The sequence below is a fragment of the Dendrobium catenatum genome, unplaced genomic scaffold (assembly GCF_001605985.2).
Source record: "Dendrobium catenatum unplaced genomic scaffold, ASM160598v2 fragScaff_scaffold_917, whole genome shotgun sequence".
In the NCBI taxonomy this organism is placed as follows: domain Eukaryota; kingdom Viridiplantae; phylum Streptophyta; class Magnoliopsida; order Asparagales; family Orchidaceae; genus Dendrobium; species Dendrobium catenatum.
The window spans coordinates 389,526-408,230 of record NW_021319379.1 but is presented as its reverse complement, the minus strand read 5'-3'; the positions used below and the strand labels follow the sequence as shown (position 1 = coordinate 408,230).

General features: G+C 38.5%; 1 protein-coding gene across 1 annotated transcript; it reads right to left on the bottom strand.

The window, feature by feature from the left end:
* Positions 1 to 12,799: 12,799 nt before the first annotated feature.
* LOC110094302 (adenosylhomocysteinase-like) lies at positions 12,800 to 15,266 on the bottom strand. Its single transcript, XM_020819499.2, has 3 exons — positions 14,775 to 15,266; positions 13,370 to 13,906; positions 12,800 to 13,286 (listed from the first exon to the last, which is right to left on the bottom strand). The coding sequence occupies exons 1-3, from the start codon at positions 15,264 to 15,266 to the stop codon at positions 13,077 to 13,079; spliced, it is 1,239 nt and encodes a 412-aa protein (XP_020675158.1). The 3' UTR covers positions 12,800 to 13,076.
* Positions 15,267 to 18,705: the final 3,439 nt, after the last annotated feature.

The window sequence follows — 18,705 nt, the reverse complement described above, 5'->3', positions numbered from 1 at the left end:
TTCCAGATGGTGAAAATTCCAATTTTAAATATCAAATTTCTCAAATCTTTCAAACCAAATTCCAAATATATGAACCTTCAAATTCTCAACACCCAAATCTTCAGATTTCCAAAATTCCATATCCATTGCTGCTACTATATGCCAGATAACATGTATTTATACGTATCTGATTGACGACTAGCCTTAATCGAAAGTTCTCTCTCGTGATCGGGAGGGGTAATTAACTATAGGGGCTTGCGCCTATAGGAAACCAGAACTCAGATCATAAAGTCCTCGCAAAATGAGGGCGAAATCTCTGGGTAGTGTCTTATCTACAAATCCATCTGCATTCCAAAATTTACCCGGAACTTATCAGTTAAAACTCCCTCGTCGAATGAAAAGATAAAGCGAGCGGAGGCCGGGGCCGAATTTTCGGAGCCCACACCTATCCCATTTGTTGGAACACAAGAAACCAACAAATCTCTTCTCATGCAAGATACTCTAAGGCTCCTCAAGCCTTTAAACATATCATTGCATGAGTCCTTTAACTTTAGGACCAAATCCTAGGTTATTTCCCCTTCTTTGTTTGTTGAAATGCAAAGTCAACAAACAAATGTCACTTCTCCCTTCTTGTATAATAGTTTGAAGCTTCTCCTAAACTTCTACTTACTATTACATAGGGTTATTGAACTTAGAACCAAACTCTAAGTTCCTCCTTTCATTTTGTTTAAACCTAAGTTTAACAAATGAACATCTCGCTTGGACTTAGGACCTAAATCCTAGTATTTCTTCTCTAAATTAAGTGAATGATCATCCCTCTTTGAATATCAACTATTCAAAGAACATCCATGAAATTTTGTAACTCTCAAGTTACATATTCTTCCTTAAAACCCTGAAGTTGTAGGAAGTTTATTAAATCATTTATTTATTGGAATGCAAACCAATGAGTAATCCTCTAGACATATGATTCAAATCCTAGTCTTCCTCATTTGCTTAGCCCAAAATTGAGCAAATGCTCATCTTCCTTTGAGTACCAAATGCTCAAAGAAACTTCACCATTTACTTGGCCTAAATCAAGTGAGTGGTCATCCCTCCTTGAACATCAAAATGTTCAAGGAATAATCACCAACTTACAATTCATAAGTTGCATTTCATTTCTCCTTTCCTACGACTCAAAAGTTTTAGGAAACTATCTCATTCTCTAAAGACTTCAAATTATGAGAATGTGCGTGCCCTCTTTGAACACCAAATGTTCAAAGAATGTTCATGGGGTTGTAGCTTCCAAGTTGCATCCCTTCTCCTCCACCCCTCCAATCCAAATTGGAGGAATGAATCCCCCTTCTTTGGACAACAAATGTTCAAAGAACTTTCATTAATTTGCAACCTCTAAGTTGCATTTTCCTCCCTCTTTCCTACAAGTCAAGATTGTAGGAGAGTATCCAAATCCGCCTTCATGCTCCCAAACCCGAATTGGGAGGATGAATCCCTTTTGAACACCAAATGTTCAAGGACATTCATGAGTTGCAACCTCTAAGTTGCACCTTCCCTCCTATCAAACAAAAAGTGTAGAAAATCTCTCCATTCACTTAGCCTGAATTAAGTGAATGTGAATCCCTTTCTTTGAAGATCAAATATTTAAAGAAAATCTTCCACTTTGCAACCTTCAAGTTGCATTTCTCCCTTTCTTCTCTACAAACCAAATTTGTAGAGAAATTTTCTTTCTTTCTACAACTCAAAAGTTGTATGAAAATCTCATTCGTTCCATCCATGTTGAGTGAATTAGACACTTGAAAATCATCTATTTGTTGAATCAAAATCAATAAGCTGTCCAATCCAAAAATCATTTATTTGTTGAACCAAACTCAACAAATAATTCCTGGTTCAACAAATAATTCCATGTTAAGCAAAGGAGTCAAACTCCTAGCTTGTTCCCAACTCTCCTCTAACTACAAAGTTGTAGGAGATTTCCTCTTTCTTTAGCTCCAAAAGCTAGAGGGAGTTTTCCAACATTTAGCCCAAAAGCTAAATGTTGGATTCCTTCTTTCTCCTTTTAGCTCCAAAAACTAAGGAGAATTCTCCCACGTGTAGCCCAAAAGTTATATGTTGGACACCTTTCTTAGACTCAAAATCTAAGTAATCTCTTTCATTCAACCCGGATTGAGTGATTTCTCTTATGACATTTAAAATGCTAAACTCATAAATGTCCCTTAGGAATTATCTAATCTATTAAAGTCCATCATACCATATTGGATGAATTTCACCAAGTCCTAAGTACAACCCCTTAGGCATGTCTGTCTTACCCTATTAGATAGACGCTTTCTCTTGTCCAAATATTAAGAGAACTCCAAAACACCAAAAAATCACTTAGGTTCCTTTTGATACAATGATCAATCATCTCCCTCAAAAAGCGAGTTTCCTACATCATTATATCTTAGGATTCATAAGTAATTGATTTGCCCAAACGCAAGCAGTTGTTACTTGATGGGTTCTTCATAACCCTCCTAAATATGAAACACTTAAAAATCAAATAAAATCTTTAAGTCACAAACAACTTAAAAGTGAACCATCTTTGGATAAAGATTAATCATCTTCATTTCAAAATAAAACCAAACACCCTTAGGGGCTGTTTGGTATCGAATTTATTCTCGGATTTAAGTCGGATTTACGCTAAATCCAGCCAAACGGTTTTTGTGTGCTCGTTAAATCCCGGGATTCCGTAAATCCCGGATTTAGGGATTTACGGCTTAAATCCCGGATTTACTAAATCCCTATGTTCGGCGGATTTAACGGGATTTAGCCGAAGAATCGCGCGAAAGGGAGAAAGTTACCTTCACAGCCAGTGAGGTCCTGTTCTTGCTTCTGATCAAAATGTCAAAATTTTTGATCCGACAGGAAGAGAAAGACATCGAAGGAGCGAAGTTGAATAGCCACGAAGGAAACGAAGAAGCGACGCATGCAATCTCTACACCTCATGCGAAGCAATGAAGCCTAACAGCAACGACTAAAAGAGAAGATGAAAGGCAAACCTAGATGCCTCTAAGTTATTATTGATTAACTTAATTAATATATTTTAAAATATTAATAAATAAGTAAAATAATTAAATAATTAATTGTATAATTAGTGCATAAATTTATTATCTAATTTAACTTAATTATACAATTAGTAATTAAATATTAATAGAATTAGCTTAATTAATATAACTTAATATGTATATATTATTAAATATTTAATTAATAGTGTAAATAATAATTAATGAGTAATTTGTACTTAATATGTTATTAAATTTATAACACATTAATTTTTATTTTTAATTATAAATTTATTTTTTAATTTATAATTATATTCTTCACATTTAAATTCCTAACTGCCATAAATCCTGAAATATGTTACCAAATAGTTTCTAAGGATTTAACAAGATTTAACATTTGACATACCAAACAATTTTCAGGATTTAACACATTTCGGATTTACTAAATCCGAATTTACAGGATTTACTAAATCCTATTAAAGTTAAATCCCACTTGTTGCCAAACAACCCCTTAGTGTGACATGCTACACAAGCCTCACACACTTAGGTGCACAGCTTCTTAGGCATGTTGGGATTAGGATTTTTCTTTTCTGTGCATGTGTTTGATGTTGTGGTGTGATTGCCCTTAGATTGTCTGTGTGTGGGCACTTGCGCTTAAGTGGATTGTGTATACCTGTTTTTCTTGCAGGTGGCCATATCTAAAAAGGGGGCGCTCATAAATAATAGACTGCTTGCATGACAGGTGCTGCTTAAAACCCCCCAAAAGATGTGACTAATAGGGTAGAAGCAGATGTTTGACACTCTAAGTGGTAAATAAAATTTTGAATGTAGTGTTTTATTATATAAATTGCCTCTAATCTATTGCAGGTTTAAGTCTCTTTTCTTTTCAAACATGTATTTGATAGAATTGTAATTATATCGAATTTGTGAGGGTTTGGAGCAAAAGAATGAAATGGACTAGAAGGATGTACCTGCAAAGTCAAGAGCCTGAAGTCAAAAGCCCAATGTCCATTCAGAAGTTAAGAGCCTGAAGAACTTCTCACAAGTAGAGTCTGTAATTTTGATTGGGTTGTATAATGGTAGGCAACTCAACTGCCAAATCTGTTTGTAATAACTCGGACTCTATTTACATTCTATGCACTTTATTCATAAATAAAAGCATGCTTTGATTGTTTACCTGATTGTGCAATATAAATGCATTTTTTTTCTAGGTTTTTCTCTTTGTTTTGTTTGGGTATGGCTTGGACTGTTTGATGCGGTAAGCTCTTAGGACAAAAGTAAGTTTTCTACCCATTAAAATGTAAGCAATCTAAAAAAAACAAATTAGGCTCCATGTCTTTCAAGTAAGAAAAATTGCATGGCCCCCTTCAAGGAGCTAAGCTTTCCAAAAAATTAAAAAAAACATGCATAGCCCAACAAGTGTCTCATGTAGAAATGTCTCTACATTAGGATTAGATAAGAAAAATCTTTCTTTTTGTGAGTCAGCATATGCATACCAAACATAATTAGGCATCTTGGCCTCAAAGCCAAGCTATAAGCCCTACTTTACTAAACAAAATAGCCTTCTGACTCTTCATATGCATTGAGACCTGAACACAGGATTTTAAAAGCGATTAGGAGGGTTTAGCTGGTAGTCCCTTCCAAGCGGAATAATAAATCCAGAGGTCGGGCAGGCTATGCCTCTGTGAGGTGTAGTTTGTAAGCCTCTTTGCACTCGTTAGATTTAGGTTCGAGGCACCACCCCTCAGTAGTTCTCACCTTAGTTTTAGCGTCCGAGGCATTGGTTGATTCCAAATCACCCTATAAGCCCTCACCTTTCGGGCAATTCCTCGAATAAATGTTGTTAGAATATAAGCCCTAACTTTCTGATAAAAAAAAAAATCAACTTAAACCAAAGTTAGATTTCTAAAATGTAAAGCCCAACATAGGATAGTTTGAGCACCTCTGAGTTTCCATCAGAATCAAGTGCTCCTACTTCAACTCCTTTAGCTCTCATTCCAAAATCTAATTCCTAGTTCATCTCATCTTCCTTGAAATTCCTAAAGGGTCAAAACCTTTAACTAAGACTTTCTTGGATTTCAAAAAATAAAATTTAGCCAACATTTAAATGACTTTCAAATGAATAAAATCACTGGCTTAATCAAAAGTTTTCCCAAACCAAAGTTTGGGATGTAATTAACCATAGGGGGCCCCTTTGGGACGTCTGTACCCCAGAAATAAATGAACCCTGCTTGACCAAATATCGAGTGGGGGAATATCTGTTTCAAATTGTAAATTTTATTATTAAGTGCATAAGGAAATGATTTTTTTACCCTTCGGTGTAATATATCATGTTCTTATGCCGTACTCGATTATAAAGTATGCAATCCGTTTGAGGATACAAAAGTTCTCCAAGAATCAGTAATCAACAACAATATTATTACTGTCCATAGCAGGAAACAACCACCAAACAGAGGAAAACAGGAGAAATTCACTAAAAATTTGAGAGAAAACGAAGCAAAGTTCTTGTATTCCAATAGTAGGTGCAAGACAAGAAACAAAGATACAATTTTCTTCAATTCGAGAGGAAGGAACAACTCTCCTAATCTCTGGCGATGCTAAGAGCCCAACACAAGCAAAACCCTAGATCTCAAATCTCATTCAAATTCAAGATGATGAACAAATTCCCCCACCCCCCAAACTCCTAATTAAAGCAAAATGAATAATTAAAAATCCCTAAACAGCCCCTTAATTCAAATTTTCCCTCCCAAAGATTAATACATTCATTGCTTGGGCCCACATGGGCTGCCCCCCCCTTCTCTGCCTGATTTCCGCCCAGCCTGGGCCTGCGGGAGTAAAAGAGGACCGATCCGACCTAGATCGGTCCAGCCGACCTCTCCTGGGCCGGTGGCATAACAATACTCCCCTCCCAAAAACTCACATTGTCCTCAAGGTGAAAGGAAGGGAATTGCTCTTTCATTCTTTCCATTGGCTCCCATGTAGCATCGAAATCGGGAAGGCCCTCCACCTAATCAGCACTTCTTTGTTGCCATCTTTATTTGATCTCTCCTGTAAGTTCCAAAGGCTCTAATATCACTTCCAATTCATTTGTCAGTGTCACAGGTAAATCCGTACTAGTTGCATGCTCCCCTATGGCCTTTTTCAGTTGAGACACATGGAACACTTGATGTATAGTGGCTTATGGGGGTAACTTCAGTCGGTATGCCACAGCACCAATCCTATTCAACACCTCATATGGACCAAAGTACCTGGGTGCTAATTTATGATTCCTTCTTCTTACTATTTGCTGCCTGTAGGATTGTAGTTTCAGGAACACCTTCTCCCCCACTTTAAACTGCATGTCTCTCCTATAAGAATCAGCCTGCTTCTTCATGATATGTTGGGCTATCACCAGATGTTTATTCAAATCTTCCAGTACCCTGTCTCTTTCTTCCAAATACTGCTCAATTGATGACACGGGTGTACTACCTCTCTCAAAATGCACCAGGTGTGGAGGGTCCCTTCATACAGCACTTTGAATGGGGTCATCTGGGAGGAAAAATGGTACGAGGTATTGTACCAATATTTAGCCCAAGGCAGCCACTTTGCCCACATCCGCGAGGTCTCCGACATAAAACACCTCAAATAGGTCTCCACACTTCGGTTCACCACTCCGTCTGCCTGTTTGTCTGTGGATTGTAGGCGGTGCTTCTCTTGAGGATAGTGTCATACAATCGGAATAGCTCCTTCCAAAATTGACTAAGGAATACCTTGTCTCGATCCGTCACTATCGATTCAGGAACCCTGTGCAATCTAAAAACCTCCCTGATAAATGTTGCTGCCACTGACACTGCGGTGTAGGGATGTCGCAAGAGGATGAAGTGTGCATACTTACTAAGTCTGTTCATCACCACCATGATGACAGTGATCCTTCTGATCGTGGTAATATGTCGATGAAGTCCATTGACACTTCCTCCCAAATTTTGTTTGGAAGTGTCAATGGTTGTAGCAACCCTCCTGGAGCCATAGCCATGTATTTGTTTCTCTGGCACACTTCACACTTTGCCACCAGCTCCTCTACATCTTTATGCATCCCCTTCCAATAGAGTTTTGCTGCTAGCCTCATGTATGTCTTCTGAACTCCCGAATGGCCTCCAATTGCGCTGTCGTGAAACTCCTGCAACAAGTGGGTGATACGTATGGAGGTTCGTGGCATAATAAACCTCCCCTGATACAATAGTCTCTCCCCCTCAATGCAGTAAATAGGATGACTACTCTTATCCTTCCTTAGATCTTCCCTGATCTTTCCCAATTCCTCATCTAACAGGCTTTCTTCCTTGATGGCCCCCCAGTCGACCATCAAGGGTACAGACATAGCTAACTCCTAGAGCTCCCCCACACATCTGGATAGAGCGTCAGCTGCTTTATTTTCCAAATCGGGCTTGTATTGGATCTCAAAATTGTAGCCCAAAAGTTTGGATAGCCACCGCTGGTGCTCAGTCACCATCCTTTGCTCCAAGAGGTACTTCAGGCTCCTCTGATCAGTCCGAACAATGAAGTGTCGACCCAATAGATAGGGGCGCCACTTCTGAATGGCCAACACAATTGCCATCAGCTCCCTCTCGTACACTGACTTCAGTCTTGCCCTGGTTGATAACACTTGACTGAAGTATGCTACCGGCCTGTGGTTCTACATCAACACTGCTCCCAAATCATATCCTGACGCATCAGTCTCTACCACAATGGCTTGGCTGAAATCTGGAAGAGCTAGAACAGGAACAGTGGTCATAGCTTTCTTCAACCTCTCGAAGGCTTGAGTCGCTACCTCTCCCCAAGCAAAGTTGTCTTTCTTCGACTGCTCAGTTAAAGGCCATGCAATGGTACCATAACCATTCACGAACTTCCTGTAATAACCAGTCAATCCTAGGAATCCCTTCAACTCCTTTATGTTCCTAGGTAGTGGCCATTTCTGCATTGCCCCAATCTTGATTTGGGCCGCCACCACTCCCTCTTGGGATACTACATGTCCCAAGTATTCCACACTAGATTGAGCAAAACTACATTTCTTCAGGTTGGCTCTCAGTTGATGCTCCTGCAGTACCTCTAAGACCCTCCTCAATTGCTCCAAGTGCTCTTCCCCAGTCTTGTTGTATACCCGAATATCGTCAAAGAAGACAAGGACAAACTTCCTGAGGTACTGCCTGAACACCCTGCTCATCAAGGACTGAAACGTAGCAGTAGCGTTAGTCAACCTAAAAGGCATTATCAGAAATTCATAATGCCCTTTATGTGTCCTGAATGCTGTCTTTGGAACATCTGTCTCCCTCATTCTGATCTGGTGGTATTCGGATTTTAAGTCCAGCTTGGAAAACAGCACTGCCCCATATATCTCTTCTAGCAGCTCATCAATCACCGGAATTGGGAACTTGTTTGGTACAGTGCCTTTATTCAGAGCCCTGTAATCCACATAAAATCTCCAATTTCCATCCTTCTTCTTGTCCGGGAGGACTGGACTAGAAAAAGGGCTGCTGCTTGGTTTGATGATCCCCGCCTCTAGCATTTTCCGGATCAACTTCTCAATCTCATCTTTCTGAATATGTGGGTAACGGTAAGCGGTAAGGGCGGACGCTGATCGGGATCTCCCCTTTTTTCAATGTAATGGCATGCTCCAACTCTCTCTGAGGAGGTAAACCTTGGGGTGGTTGAAAGACCTAATTGAACTGGTGTATGAGCGGCTGCACTGTAGAGGGAATATTACCTTCCTCCTCTAATATGACTCCTTCCAGGCGGTGCAACTCCACTAAGTAATCTCCTCCCTCCTCCTGAATGGTTATAATGAGGGATTTGAGAGAAACCCCTGCCTTGGTCAGCCCGGCATCACCCTGAATTATCTTCTTTTTCCCCCACCACCAACTCCATCCTCAGTGTACCCCAATTGATTTTGGTCTCCCCCAATGTCTGCAGCCACTTCATCCCCAGGATGACGTCAGTGCTTCCCAAATTCATGGGAAGGAAGTCCTCCCTCACATGGATCCCCTGAATCTTCAGCAGCACCCCTCTACAAACTCCTTTGCCCATTTCCACCTTTCCCGTGCCCATCATCACCCCATAGCCTTCTGTATCCACCAACTCCATTCCCAACCGCTCAACGATCTGGTTGGAGATGAAATTGTGGGTTACCCCACTATCAATTAGCACCACCACCTCACGGTCAGCTACACCTCACGGTCAGCTATCTTTACTTTCACTTTCATAGTGTGACTCGGGGTGAATCCCACTACGGAGTTCAGAGAGACTTCTGCCACATTCAGGTGCAGCTTCTCCTCCTCCTCCTCAGATCTGCTCCCATCTCCCTCTTCGTCTTCCTCATCTTCACAGACAAGGAGAACCTGAAGAGTTCGGTCCTTGCACCTGTGCCCCGGCATGTACTTCTCATCACATTTGAAGCACAATCCCTTCGCTCTCTTATCTTGCATCTCCTTTTCTGTCAACTTTTTGAACTGTCCCCCATTTTCCCCTCCAGTCTTCTCCTTGGGTGCTTCCTTCTAACCAATGTTTAAAATTGCGTATTCGGGTATTATGGCGTTTTTCATTCGTGAGGCGAGGGGTAAGCCTCAAGGCGTTTTGAGGCGTAAGTCTCAAAATCAAATGATTGCGTAAACATAAAATGATATATTTTTTATATACTATTGAGTGAATAATATAAAACATAAAAAAGCATAAGATATGAAGTGAAATCAAAATATCCCAATAATAAGACAACATGAAATATAATTCGATTCAAAATTCTATCTTTACCAAATCCCATTATTCTTTTCATTAACATATAATTCAAATTTCTAAAAATAAATAGCAATGACATATCACATAAGAACTCATAAGTCATAAGCTCTGGCATCACTAAGGGGTTCTTCATTTGAATCATTATTATGATGAACTGCTCTCTCCCCTTCCTCCTCTCCTATAGAGTCCAATGTTGGGCATTTACTTCAAGATTTATGTAAGTTTTAATATATAAAGTGTAAGGCGTAAGCCTCATGCCAGTAAGGCGAGGCGGGCCTCAACCAAGTTGAGGCGCAAGCCTCATAAAAAAAACTCGAGGTGTAAGCATCGAGACGTTTTTTACTGGATTGCGCAAAGGCGAGCCTCATATTGCGCAATTTTAAACCATGCTTCTAACCCCCTGCTGCTCCCCCTTTTGATGGTAAGAAGGTGGTTGTCATCTTGCATGATCCCCCAGAATAGTTCCCTCGAGCTCTGTTAGACCGGTTCTCTGTGAACCGGTCCTGAACCAGCGGCATAACCAGCCGCTGGTTTATAGGAGGCGGAGACCTCCGCCTCCTTTAAACCGAAATGCTTAATATGTGCGGGCCCCACTTCTCCAAAGGATTCGAATGTTCAACGGAGTGGGGAGATTGGTTTTGGGAGGGAAATTAAATTAGGAAATATCTTGTATTAAAGGGTATGAGGGAATTAGGGAGTTTTTCATGTTATGTTTGATTGCAATTAGGGTTTTCTTGGAGGCTTGGGCTCTAGAACGAATTCTAGAGATTGGGAGAGTGCGATCCTCCTCTCGAATTGAGGATATTTGTATCTTGCAAGTTTTCTTTCATCTACTAGTAAAGTACAAGTGTTTGGGCGAGTTTTTCTCCATTTTTCTCTCAGGTTTTCTCTGTTTTGGTCCAGAATTTACTGTTTTTCTGCTGTGAACAGCAGAAATTATCGCGATTTGCTTCAGACTTTGATTAGGAACTACTTGAAATCAAGTATTTCCTATCAAAATGCTAATGGCTGACTGAGGCAAAAAAAAAAAAAATTATAAAAGAATCTACCCTAAGTCCACTGAAGGAAATATGCATGGTTTATACAACATTCCTTGAGATATATTTCTGTACATAGAAAACTTGCCTGAATGTCTACAAAACTGCTCACAAACTTCAAGTAAGAGGGATTAATTGTTACAATGGCTTATTCGCTTTGTGCTGATGTTGAAGAAAATAATAACCATAACTTCTTTGAATACCCCACTACTACTTAGAAATTTACTTCAGGATGGCAACTTCTTATCTGATTTTTGTTTGTTGTTGTGGATTTCTGCTAGGCTTGTTGGATGGACAGTTTTGTATGTGGTGTCACTGTCATCTTCTTCTGCTTTCGGTTGGCTTTGTGTGCAGGCTCTGCTGGATTTCTATCCATGTGGGACAATGATAAGTGGGTTCGGCAGGGTTGCTTTTTGAAAACCTGGATGTGCTCTTTTTAGTGTATTGTTTATATTCTACACTTGATTATAAGTAACGGAGTACCTTTTTGTTCTCTTCATTCTTCTTTTTTGTGTTATTCTATTTTTCTTCTATTTTCAATTCTTGGATCCACAAATTGCTTCTGAATTTTTTGCTATTTGTATGTTGGTTTATTTTTTCGGCTTTTATTTCTTATGCACTGGTGGTACTGGAAGTATTTATTATTTTTAATGGATCTATCTAGGCTTCGTTTGGGACAACTTTTTTGTTATTTTCTAAAACAGTTTTTTAGTACAAAGATTTCGAGTTTAATAACTTTTTGCACTGAAAAATTACTTTAAAAAGTAAGAACAAAATTATCACAAAACAAAGCCTTTAGTCTTCTCTGCTGCTCTTCACTATCTCATTTACTAGGCCGACATTTGTTTCTTGCTTGTTTTCTTCATTGAATTGTTGTTGGGACCTTATTAGCATATATATTCGACTACTCTATGTTTTTTTCCTCTTTGGACATGATCGTTGAGATGAACTATCTGCTTTTATGTTATAGGTTTTTGGATTTTTTCGCTGTTCAAGGGGGGGCACGTGCCCCTTCTAAAAAACAAAATCAGTGCACTTGTATCACTTGGTGAGAGAGACAGAGATGAGAGTACAAATTATGCTCAAATTCTTGCAAAAAATGAGATATCCAAAAGATAAAAAATGTGTTTTTATACCTTTTATTTATATAATTTCAAGGGTTATATGGAACTCTGCTCCATAAAAATAAAATGATAAAAAAGTACAGTGCTAGTGATCCCATCCTCGATTTATTAGCATTTTGTTTCGATACATACATATCAATCATGATAGAAGTGCATCATAATATGTATGTGTCATCTTTCGTGTTATTCATTTGAAGAGGTTTGTCAAATATCTTTTCAATGACAAAGATATACCTAGTGGAGTTTGAACGGTGTTGCAGGTTGCTAGGATAGGATTATTGGCATTGCCATTTATGCTGGCAATGACAAATTTCTTTGGAATAAAGAAGACTATTTTTGACTTACTATGCTAAAAACTGCATATATGATCATTTGTCTAAGGTTGCTTAGAAATGGTTTGTGTGGCTTAAACCCCATTCTCTCAGGCTGAAATGATGAGGAATTTAAAATACTTTAAAAAAAACTATCTAGTAATATTGAAATTAAGGAAACTCATAGGATTTGAAGAAAAAAGATAAAATCTTAACAATTGTAATAATGCAAAGATTAAGAATTTTAATCACTTGTTTATAAATTGAGTTAGACCTAAAGACTTTCATAAAATGACAACTTTCTGATGATCCATAAATGTATTAGATTAGCTTATATTAAGAAAAGTAGATATAGTCATAAAAAAATTGATTAAAAATTATTAGAAATGACATTTTCTTTATTAGATTTATATGAAAATTTAATTCTTAATAAAACACAATGACGAAAAAGGATTCATGCAATCAATCCACATAGTGAAATAAATTAGGCTTCGTTTGGGGTGGTTTTATTTTGCTTCTTTAAGCAGCTTTCTAGTTTAAAAATTAAAAATTTCATAATAAAAAACTTTTTTTTTTCTTTATGACGCAGTAAGAAAACCATCCCTTACCAGCTAGCACAAGCAAAGCTTACAACAAAACTTGGATACAAATACTCCCTGCATATGGTTAGGCACAAATACAGTATAAGCAGCACCTTACAACACCTCGTTACACTCACAAAATATGCCTCAACCATTGCCCAATAGAAATATGATAAAGACGATATGCTAAAGAAGACCGAGAAGATCTTCAATATTCAGCATCAGGTGCCATTATTATAGCTTGATACTTATCTTAGTACCTGTAGTGAGGAGGTTTGTATGGACCCTCAACAGGGACACTGATGTACTCAGCCTGTGCTGGGCTGAGCTTGGTGAGCTTAGCCCCGAGCTTTCCCAGGTGGAGCAATGCAACCTTCTCATCCAGGTGCTTCGGCAGCACATAAACCTTCTTCTCATACTTGCCAGAAGACCTTTCATTCCACAGCTCCAGCTGAGCAATCACCTGCATAACATTTCGGATTTCATCAGCAATTGAAAGATATGCAATGAAGCTCATTAGTGCGGATTGGAAAACCCAGAACATACCTGGTTGGTGAAGGAACAGGACATGACGAAGCTGGGATGACCGGTTGCGCATCCGAGGTTCATGAGACGGCCCTCGGCGAGGACGATGATGCCCTTATTGGTATCAGGGAAGACCCATCGATCCGTCTGCGGTTTAATGGTAATGCGCTTGATGCCTGGTAAGGCCTCGAGGCCTAGCATGTCGATCTCATTGTCGAAGTGGCCGATGTTGCAAACAATGGCATTGTTTTTCATCTTCTTCATGTGGTCCACCATGATGATGTCCTTGTTACCAGTTGTGGTCACAAAGATGTCGGAGTCGGCCACAACATCTTCAAGGGTGAGGACAGGGATACCTTCCATCAGGGCCTGGAGAGCGCAAATGGGATCGATCTCGGTCACGATGACACGAGCTCCGGCAGACTTGAGAGCCGCAGCGCAGCCCTTTCCAACATCTCCATAGCCACAGACCACGGCGACCTTTCCAGCGAGCATAACGTCGGTGGCCCTCATCAAGCCATCAGGAAGAGAGTGGCGGCAACCATACAGGTTATCAAACTGTTAAAGGAAAAAAATAAGGTTTTATATGGGCAACCATGAAGATTGGATTTTGAATACAGATGAAGAGATTCACAGTCACAAGGATGGACTTGGAAAAGTCTCAGAAGCTTTTGAGTTCACCATAACTAGTCCTGAGTAAAGCTTTTGACAAAGACAAAATCTCGCTCATGAAAGAACCCGCAAAAGCTCCACTAAATGATGTTTCAAATCAATTCTAATAGTAAAAATCAAAGCCGTCTACAACAAATCTACATGCAAACCACAATAAGTTTAGCAATTCTCAATCTTTCTTAATCGAAAACAGATCTACAGATATCCTAAGTTGTTAAAGGCTACAAAAATTCCAGATCCAAAAATCCTAAGCTGTTATAGACTACGTAGTCGGATCTTTTTAAAGCTTTGAAACATTGAAAACAAGCAATGTCATCTACATGGCATTGCAAATCTGCTATCACATTTGAAGTAAAAAACGGGTGGTAAGCTGAAATATAACTCCAGAATCCCCAATTGTAGTTCCTAAGATGCCTAAACATTCATGTGAAACGCGATCCCTCTGGTCATAACCAAAAGCTGAAATGTAATTTTTAGCTGAACCAGTGGACGTGACAAGAGCCCAGTAAATTGCATATGTTAGGAGCTAAATGCTTGCTCAAGAGATTCAGGCAAAGAAGACAAAGTATCAGTGCCAAGTCATCTTCTATGTTAAACAGATACACCTAGAAAGACTTGTTAGCTGAGCAAATATGTGTAAATACATAAACAAAGATCGTACATGAAACACACATGATTTGAACTCAGAACACGATTCAAAAGAACCAAAAATATAGATGGAGATCCATTGGAAAAAACGGTAAGCAAATCTCACCTTGCTCTTGGTCACGGAGTCATTAACGTTAATGGCTGGGAAGAGCAACGACCCACTGATCTGCATCTGGTACAGCCTTTTCACTCCGGTGGTTGTTTCCTCTGAGACACCAACCAGCCTCTCCTTCATCTTCGAGTACTTTTTGGGATCCACCTTGATGCTGTCCCTAATAAGCCCCAAAACGAGCTGGAATTCGGCGTTGTCGGTGGATGCTGGATCCGGTAACTTCCCAGTCTTCTCGTACTCCTCCTCCGCCTTGACACCCTCGTGTATGAGCAGAGTCGCATCGCCGCCGTCGTCCACGATGAGATCGGGGCCACCTCCGGCGCCCCACTCGAGGCAGCGCTCGGTGCACCACCAGTACTCCTGAAGTGTCTCGCCCTTCCAGGCGAACACAGCAGCAGAGTCCCTCGCGATGGCAGCGGCAGCGTGGTCCTGGGTAGAGAAAATGTTGCAAGAGCACCAGCGGACCTCGGCGCCGAGAGCGGTCATAAGCAAAAGTGGAAAAAAGGTAAAAATGGTAAGGATGTTCATATTTCTTCTGATATTATTTGCTTTCGATGTAGGAAGCCTGGACATATGAAAATTAATGCCCTAATTTAAGAATCCTTCCAGCAAAAGAAAAGGATAAGGCGAAGCAAAATTTAAACAGGGGAAATAATGAAAAGTAAAAAATCTCATGGGCAGACTTGGTTTTCGAAGCATCGGACCAGGAGAGAGATAATGGTTAAAAGTCTCTTTTTTTGTGTTGTGTTTTTATTGTTACTTTTAGTATTTTTTATTTATTTTTTTTTATTTTCGGTTTTATTTTGTATTTTTGTTTTTGTTTATACTTTGAATTTCTTTTATCAACACACACAATCACTTTTTTAAAATTAAAAAACCATTTTCTATTTTTATTGAATTTTTATTAAATTGTTTTTAACTTCTCTAAAAACAGTTAAAGGAAGGAAACTCATATTTTTGACTCTCAATCTCTGTTTTCCAAAAGAGGTTATTCTACTTCTGAATTAAAACCTTTTTCATATTTTAAATTAGTTTTTGAAATTAACATTTTTTATCTCCCTACATTTTATTTATCGCATAGGAATCTTTTGCAAGTTGTTCAATCTAGTTTTCTTAATAAAGAAATTCGCTTTATCAATAGTATGTGTTTACTTTTGGTATTTAAGATTTCAGAAAGGTAGCATAGTCAAAAAATTGGCCAATGATGCCAAAAATAAAAGATGCGCAAAGCGCCAAATTGAAAAATATAGAATACACAAAGTGTATCAAAAGATGCGCAGTGCGCCAACCAATTGTCAAGAGGCATAAAATGAGCCAACAAAATTTTAATGCTTACCATTCTTGTACTTCTTAAAGCTTAAGAAAACCCTTGATTCTTTATATATTTGAATTTGAAAATCATGATTCCTGATTCAATAATTTGTGCATTGATCTTCTATTAAATATATTTCATGGAAGGAGTTTTTGAAAAATGACTGTTTCTTTCTCTAATTTATTTCGTGATTTAGATATTGAATTAAAAAAGTTTTTGAGCCTTTTTAAAGAACTTGAATTTGAATTATCAAATTATGAATTTCTAACCTTTTCTGGGCTATGTGTTGTAATTCCAATTATACTAAGTTTTTTATTAAAATCAAGAGGTAACTTTCTCATTTTAAGAATACTTATTTTGTTCACTAGATCAGTTTTTAATCGTTGTGTTTTTATTGTTTGTGCCCCTTATCTTTTTGATAATGTCAAAAGGGGGAGAACGTATTGTTGAATTTTTTACTGTTGGTTTTCTTTCAAAAAATTAAAAATAACAAAAATATTTTTTATCTCCCCTATTTTTTAAAAAGGTTCATTCTAGTGAGGGGGAGATTAGGAGAAAATATTTTTTTTTTAAATTCAAATTGAATTATTTGCCATCATCAAAAAATATGGAGATTATTGCGGATCTATTTTCATGATTTTATGATTTTAATGATAGCAAACACTCCTATTTCTCTATGATGGCCTTATTTACTAACATTTTAGGTCCACACGATCAGACTGCAATTTGGAACCAGCTCAAGATTGGGTAGACTAGGTCTGAGTCAGTTTGTACACTTTTTCCTTTCTTGAGTCTATTGTATTTGGTGTGGCACCTGATGATTTATAAACTTGGAAGATTTTCTTTTGTTCCCTAAAGATTTCTATTTTTTGTAACATCATTAGGGACGATAATTATATCATCCTAGACGATCTGTCCAAAAAAAAAAACCTAATTAGGGCATCCTTATTTAGGTTGCCGTCATAAGCTGATAGGCCTGGACAATACTTGTATCGGCCATGATGATATGCTCAATTCAGAAACAATCAGCCTCCATGATCAGATTAGGTATTTTGTACTATTAGGAAATCGGCCAGTATGATATACACATCATCCATGACGATCTAACTCAATAATGCCTAAATTGATCTGGTATTCTTGGAAAGAATTAATGATAGATTGATACGATCACATCGTTCGGGATGATCTAAGGATTGGCCTGGACGATTTACATCAGCCATAATCTATTCCGAGCGATGATAAGGATGATTGAAATCAGTTTTAAACTAATCGGTCTGGAAGATTGTGAGATCGGCCAGGATGATGTAACCAATTTTCTTCTGATCATCCCAAATCATCCTGGGATGATAAGCTGAATTTATACTGATTAGCCAGGACGATATGCCTATCGTCCTGGACGATAATGTCGATAACTTGCATTAATGAGCTCATTTTTAGATCTTCTATTTAAGCTTTTGCAAGGCACTTTTTGTAAGTGTCTTTGGCAGCCATTGTAGCTTCGTTCTTGTGGGGGAGACTTGGAGAAAGAGCTTGAAAGGGAGTGAGAAAAGGGTGGAGTTTGAGAGAGGGAGAAGATCGTATGAGGGGGGACTCAAGGGAGTGTGGAGGGGGTTCCACACGGTTGCTCCGGCATGCTCTCACCTGAATACCGTCAGATTCAAGGCTTGTCTCGAGGGAAGTTCACCAAAGAAGAAGATCTCTTTGGTGTCAAAGGACCCGGCGACTCCGCCGCACCGGGGAAGGTGGAAGTGATTTTATAAGGGCTTCTCTGCCTAGCTGTGGGGGCTAAATGAGAGAAACTTAGTTTAGTGCAATAATTGGAGGGTGCCTCTAAGGAGTGGACGTAGGTCAAGCTTTGACCGAACGACTATAAATCTGGTGTGTTCTTTCCTTTATCACCTTCCGTACTTAATTTCCGTATTTGGTTTTTATTCTGGTTAATTTAGGTTTGGTTTGAGTTTTGTTTTAAAGATTCTTCTTTACCAATTCACATCTTTCTCTTAATTAGCTTTGGGACTAGTTCAATAGGGCCTAACATCTCTAACGATCTTTCAAGTGGTATCAGAGCGGGTTTCATAAAATAAGTTTTTAAAAGCTTTTAAATTTTCGATCCATGGCTAATGTTTCTAATCGTACTGTTGTGAAAGGTTATTCAATCACCAGACCACCTTTATTTGAAAATATTACTTTTTATTTTTGAAAAACTCGCATGTCTACTTTCTTGCACTCGATAGATTTTCGTATGTGGCATATGATTTTAACTTATTATTTATCACCGTCACATATTTTTAATGGAGTTAAAACTGATATTCCTTTTAATCAATGGAAGAGGGAAGAATAACTCAATTCTTAATTGAATGCAAAATCATTAAATTGCTTTTTCTGTGCTTTAAATTCTGAAGATTTTATGTTAGTATCCACGTGCACTACTGGTAAGGAAGTTTGGGATAAATTGCACACCATATACGAAGGCACTAGTGAAATCAAGCAATCCAAATTGAATTTGTTAATGCATGATTTTGAATTATTTTCCATGAAACCTTATGAAACGATCTTAGACATGTACACCAGATTCATTCATATTGTAAACTCATTGCATGCTTTAGGAAAAGA

Coding starts and splice junctions, on each gene's coding strand:
- LOC110094302 (XM_020819499.2), bottom strand. CDS start 15,266: ATGACCGCTCTCGGCGCCGAGGTCCGCTGGTGCTCTTGCAACATTTTC. Junction 13,907..14,774: donor ACTCCGTGACCAAGAGCAAG/GTGAGATTTGCT, acceptor TTCCTTTAACAG/TTTGATAACCTGTATGGTTG. Junction 13,287..13,369: donor CCTGTTCCTTCACCAACCAG/GTATGTTCTGGG, acceptor AATGTTATGCAG/GTGATTGCTCAGCTGGAGCT.